General features: G+C 43.8%; 1 protein-coding gene across 1 annotated transcript in view; it reads left to right on the forward strand.

Annotated features, from left to right (window-relative positions):
* NR0B1 (nuclear receptor subfamily 0 group B member 1) overlaps positions 1-2,429 on the forward strand; it is a 5,113-nt gene extending 2,684 nt beyond the window's left edge. Inside the window, exon 2 of the mRNA XM_007456855.1 lies at positions 2,188-2,429. Within this exon, the coding sequence (XP_007456917.1) occupies positions 2,188-2,429 (242 nt within the window). The remainder of the gene's footprint in view (positions 1-2,187) is intronic.
* Positions 2,430-6,602: the final 4,173 nt, after the last annotated feature.

The raw sequence follows: 6,602 nt of genomic DNA on the forward strand, positions 1-6,602 counted from the left end.
CCCTGTTTTGCATCCCTTATTCTTGCTCTGCTTTTCTGAATCCTCTCTCAAATAAGTTTAACCAGCTAAGCTGGGTGTGCTTTAAACATAAATATACCTGCATCTGGGAAAAAGTAATGCCTGCTAAGCATGCGGCCTTTCTTTGCTGTTTATCATTTTGTATCCCCTGATCTTTATGTTTAAACATTTCCCTCCCGGGCTTCCCTGGTGGCGCAGTGCTTGGGAGTCCGCCTGCCGATGCAGGGGACGCGGGTTCGTGCCCCGTTTCGGGAGGATCCCACGTGCCGCGGAGCGGCTGGGCCCGTGAGCCATGGCCACTGAGCCTGCGTGTCCGGAGCCTGTGCTCCGCAAGTGGGGGGGGCCACAACAGTGAGAGGCCCGCATAACGCAAGGAAAAAAAAAAAAAAAAAAAAAACATTTCCCTCCCACCTCCCATGGAGTCCATCTATCTGCCTTTTCTCTTTCCTGATTTTACTTTGAAGGCAAGCCTTTTTTTGGGGGGGGCACTTTTAGGGGATGATGGGAAAAGAGGAGTGTGGTATGAAAGCAGAGAAAAGTGGAGTTCACAAGATGAAGTTTTAATAAGCCATGAATTTAGACCTGGGGGAGCTTCCGACTTCGGGTGGTTTCACACAAGCCTCTTCTTACCCTCATGAATGGAATCCAAGTGCAATAAAATTGGGTCTCAAGCCTGGATAATGAGCTGTAGGGGATGGTAATCCGTGGACTGGGGTAATCAGAATCGGAATATGGATTAGAGATGTTGCTGTATTTTTGTTCTCATTTATCAGATTTGATATTTGCCTGTACTAGAAATGACTCGCCTATTGCTATTTTTTTTTTTTTGAAAGAACACTGGCTGGTTCTGTTACTCTGTGACTATTAGCATGATGCTTTTAAAATACTTTTCTGTTGGATTTTGTAGAAAAAGGGAAGGAAAATGATTACAATAATCAACATCATTTAAACCGAATGGTAAATTGGTAATTTCTTAATTACAAGTTAAAGAATTTTACAGTAATATTACTGTCATGGAGGATCAAAGGACTTTTAAATGCAGCCTCCTCTTACCACGTTCTTTATAAAACTTAGAGGCATTTAATCTTTCCTGCATTGCATTTCATTCAGTTTTACTTGGATATCACACTGTACTGCAAGAAGGTCATGCAATCTTTATTTGAAAAGTAACTTTTGTACCGTGTTGCAATCGATGTTTTCATTTTTACTTTTTTTTTTTTTTTTTTGCGGGCCTCTCACTGCTGTGGCTCCTCCTGCCGCAGAGCACAGGCTCCGGACGTGCAGGCCCAGTGGCCACGGCTCAAGGGCCCAGCTGCTCTGCGGCACGTGGGATCTTCCCGGACCGGGGCACGAACCCGCGTCCCCTGCATCGGCAGGTGGACTCTCAACCACTGCGCCACCAGGGAAGCCCCCATGTTTACTTTTTAACCCTCTAATGGCTGTAAGACAATGCTTTCAAAGACTGCTTTATTTTTTTTTAAAGAACCCTTTGGAATGCTCATTTGAATCACTGTTTTAAAAACCTCCCCAGTACAGAAATCATGGTACAATGAGCTAAGTGGCCAGAGTTATCTCTTAAATTATTATGGGACTGTAGACTAAAATCAGCCTGCAGGCAAATAATTTAAATGAGACTGTCAGTCACAGTTGGTGGCTGTGAAGTTTACCACCATGGGCGGTAATCATTACAGTGGTGGGAAATTCAAGGGAGGATGGTAAAATATTACCTAGCAAAGCCTCTTGCCTTTATACTAAGGCCTGTTTCCCATAGGTAAAAGGTGCACACTTCTTGAAATAATTTTAATTTCTTTGTACGTGCATAGATAGTGAACTGGAGCAATGATTCATTAAACTATATTCTACTGTCATACTGAATTAAGTGTGCATTTGTTGGCTCAGGGCCAGCAGTTTTAAAATGTGAGCATACAAACATAGTGAATATTAAATAAGAATAATTACATGATATTTCCTTCTTGGAAGCGTTGCTCCTGAAACCTTAGAAGTGGTTTGGCACTTTATCCTTGCTGTTGAAAAGAACTTTTAACCAGGAAGCTTGAGCGTTTTTTTAATTGGGGAAGGGGGCAGAAATGGATCTATTTAAAAAGCTAGCAAAGGGCTCAGAGTGAGCTGTTTCTAACAAAGAGATTTTTCTCCCTTTTTCTCCTCCAGACCTACCAGGTCTGCAGTGCGTGAAGTACATCCAGGGACTTCAGTGGGGAACCCAGCGGATACTCCGTGAACATGTCAGGGTGACACACAGGGGGCACCAGGCCAGATTTGCCGAACTGAACAGCACCCTTTTCCTGCTGAGATTCATCAATGCCAATGTCCTGGCCGAACTGTTCTTCAGGCCCATCATCGGCCCAGTCACAATGGATGATATGATGCTAGAGATGCTCTGTGCGAAGTAATGAAGGCATGGGGGCCACACACATGCAGTTCACCATGAAGCACAAATGAGGAGCTGTGGGCAGAAGAGTGTAAAACAGAGTAAAATAAACTTTCTTATTATTTTTACATGCATAGTATTTTTGTATTCAATTAAAGAAAAACTTTAGTTACAAACAATTAGAAAATCCTCTGTTCCATACTGTCTCATTGCAAAGGAAAACTTTTGCCAACAGGTAACACATCTCTGTACGTCTTTAAGGAACGAGCAGGGGGACTACACTCATATGCTATTTTCACAAGTTTAGCCACTCTGTCCATTGAACCTGCCAAAATCAAATTTGTAACTTTAACTTATAATGTTAAGGTGTTAACCACTAATTTGATTGCGAAAAGGTTCATCAGGGTTTAAATAGGGCTTCAAAAAATATTAAAAACCTAGGCAACATAAACAAAAATTGTCTGTGTAGGTTGACTTGGCTCTATCTTCTCCACTCTCCCATTGGCTGTGTGCAAGACTGTCTTTGTACCAAGTCAAGTGGAAATCTGTGATCAGAGAAGCACCTGAAAGTGAAGTAGATTTTTCAGAGTTTTGGGTGTGGGATTTTTCTGTACACAGTAAGTAAAGTTCAACAAGAAACTTACATTCTATAAGGAGGCACTATAGTTCCAGAAAAATCAACATCGTTATAAACCCCCAATTATATCTCACCTTTTACATACATTATATATGTAACTGCCACATTGAATGAGCACGGTATGAAATATAGTGACTTTATCGTTGGCTCCTGCTGCCCCTTTAAATGCAATCAGTAGAACTAGTTCTTCCTTGTCCCCAGATAAAATTTAGGGCACTAAATTTTATTCACTGATAGGTAATAAATTGCCCATCAGTGATTAATACATCTAGTCTAGGGTAATAACCCATTGCAAGTAGTCTTGAAATTTCTTTTGTGCAAACCCCTTTGGCAGTCTGATGAATCCTATGGACATCTCAGAATCAGTCTCTCAGAATAATGCAGCAAATAAAATACTTAGGATTACAAAGAAAATAAATTATGTCATAGTACTAAAAATGTTAAACTTGGAATTTGCTGATGGCGCAGTGGTTAAGAATCTGCCTGCCAAGGCAGGGGACACGGGTTCGATCCCTGCTCCGTGAAGAACCCACATGCTGTGGAGCAACTAAGCCCGTGTGACACAACTACTGAGCCCACGTGCCACAAGTACTGAAGCCCGTGCGCCTAGAGCCCGTGCTCCACAACAAGAGAAGCCACCGCAATGAGAAGCCCGCGCACCGCAACGAAGAGTAGCCCCCGCTCTCCGCAACTAGAGAAAGCCCGTGCGCAGCAATGAAGACCCAGCCAAAAATAAATTTATAAAAAAAAATAGTTAAACTTTCTGCTGTACAGCAGTGACTCAGTTATACATATATTTACATTCTTTTTTAATATTCCATTATGGTTTATCTCAGGACATTAAATATAGCTCCCTGTGCTATACAGTAGGACCTTGTTGTCCATCCATTTGATAAATCAATGATACTTCAATTAAAAAAATGTTAAATTTTAAAAATATTTTGAAATGTGATATAATAATATACATCTTTATCAACACAAAAACCTATCTGGTGGCAGGTCTAATATCTAAATTTCAAGGCAGTGATCAATAGAGTTGAAACTTCAAAATAATCTACGTCTATAATGTGATAAGAAAATATTTGAGATTTCCATTAGTGATTGTGTTGGGGGACCCCAAGATCAACACCCCACTCAGGGATTTACTAGGTCTCATGGGCCTCAGCCTATAGTTGTCTTCAGGCTAAGACTCATTACAGAGATATGGTAAGGATATACAGCCAGATCATAGGGGAAAAGACACAGAGTCTGGAGGAATCCATGTGCAGGGTTCCTTTTGCTCTCCCCCTCCCATGGGGGGTCACAAGCACGTTATTCCTCAGCAATAAAAATTCAGCAACATGGGTGTGATATTTCTGCCCAGGGAAACCCTTTGAGACTCAGAATTTAGGGTTTCTATTGAGGGCTGGTCACATGGGCACCTTTTACCTAGTATGTACCAAAATTCCAAACACACAGAAAGGGAACAAGATCTCAGCATAAACCCCCTTGTTTGCACAAACACTCTAGGCCCAGTGAGCCACTCTTACGAGTTAGTTAGGGAAGGGCGGGAACATTCCCCAAATCGAAGTTCCCAGATGTCAGCCAAGGATCAACCTTGCAAGCAGGCCATTCTAAGGATAGCAGTCTCACTCTTGGTATGTGAACTTGTCTTCGCAATCCACTCCCTTGGCCCTTGGGCAAGGAGTCTTGACAGAATTATGGTCAGGAGAATATCAGGGTGAGGCCAGCCTGCAGAATTGATTTCCATGGTGCCCTGTACGGGTCCTTCACAAAGCCAGTTAAAACGCATCCCATTAGCCACAAAGGTCTATCTTAGAAAGCCAAGTGCCTTCCTCCATAACTTTCTGTATGAACCTTTTTTTTTTTTTTCTTTTTTTTAACCTGGCCGGAGGTATCAATTCAGGGCCCTGCAGAGAGCTCTGGCCAGTAAGATGAGACTGACCCGAAGCCTTGCAGGGCTGAGGCAGTGTCAGAATAGTCAGGGCACACATCCAAGAAGTACAATCCCCGAGGGCGCACTGGAAACAAAGAGTTTCCGATGTTCGGGCACTCCACGCAGGACACACATTGGGCAGGCGGCATAGGCTCACAGGGCCCCCAATGTGGCTTCCCACCATGGCTCCTCCTGTCCTCGGGTTCTCAGTCTGGTCCGAGTCATTCAGTTCAGTCCTTGCTTTCAGGCAGACTGCCTGAGGCAGTCTATTCCAAACAGTACTGCCAGCGACACTGGTTCATCACCTGCCAAGGGTGAACTGCATTTGGAGGTGGTGAGCAGGGACCGCAGGAGCTGGCCAGCCCCCGCTGTCTCACAGGCAGTTATAAGCGATCTGGGCTTGGCTGTCCATCTGAATCCGATGCGCCCTCACAGCAGCTTGCAAGGCAGAATGAAGGAACATTCTTCTACAGAAAGAGCCTAAAGCTTCCAGAAGCAGTGTTGAAAAACAAAGATCATGAATGCCCCAACCCCGCCCCGTGCCTACCCAGGAGCCAAGGGTGTTTTGGTTGTTTTCTCTGTTGTTACAAAATCTGTGAGTCCTATTCACTAATCCTAACTTTACAATTTTTCCTAATCATTTCTTTTTGGCCCAGACCTTTTATCTGCAAGAGGGACACAAGCTTTTTAACAGAATAACGTTTTTAGAACTGAACCAAAAAGACACGTCATATTCAGGAACTGGTCAGGGTGAAATCGAAACTGAGCCCCCCTAAAACCCAGTTTTCCTTACCAAGTTTATGATTAATCTCTCTATCCAAAACTTTATTCCCTTTCTTGTCTCCTCTGACCTCAATCCTGTGCGAAGTGAACACTAATCAACCACAGTCAGATGACTAAAAGTGCTGTTGTCAATAACAAGCACCATTAATGTACTAAAACTGCTATTATAGATATAATAATGTACAAATTCAGTTTGTTTCTCCAGGGCAAGGTGAGCTCACAGACCCCCAAGCCATTGACCACCTGGCTCCCGAAACCCCAATTCAGAAATGTCACAAGATGATGATTAATCCCAGCCTCTTTGTTCTTCCCCTTGAAAACATGCCTAATTCAAAGACCAAGCTGGAGTGGATCTGAGGCTTGTCTTCCACTCCCTTGCTTGGCGCCCTACAAATAAACCCTTGCTTTGCTGCAAACACCCGCTGTCAGAGTTTGGCTTTCTGTGCCATGGGCACATGAGCCCTTGCTCGATAACAAAAGTCTGATTTTTCGACATTTGAAAAAAATGGATTTAGATAATCCCTGCTTCCCTCATGCCTCCTGTCCTGATCATTTATCTGATGAGCAGCCTAGAAAAGATGAAACCCTCTCTGAAGACTGCTGCACTGAATGATCCAAGGGCCTTCCTAAGGCCTGTGCAGCAGGAGAAAGGTGAGGGAAATAGAGTCAGGCTGTCAGTCCACTGTTGCAAATGGCAGCTCATCTGGGAAAGCAGAACACAACAGCACTCAGGCATCTCCCCTTACCACCCACCCCGCACTGAGGTTCCAGAGTCTGATCTGCCAGCCGGGCAGAGGGATCCCCGGGAGCACCCTCACACAACTCCAGCTTTCAGCAGG

Source organism: Lipotes vexillifer, unplaced genomic scaffold, assembly GCF_000442215.2.
Source record: "Lipotes vexillifer unplaced genomic scaffold, Lipotes_vexillifer_v1.1 scaffold207, whole genome shotgun sequence".
Lineage (NCBI taxonomy): Eukaryota > Metazoa > Chordata > Mammalia > Artiodactyla > Lipotidae > Lipotes > Lipotes vexillifer.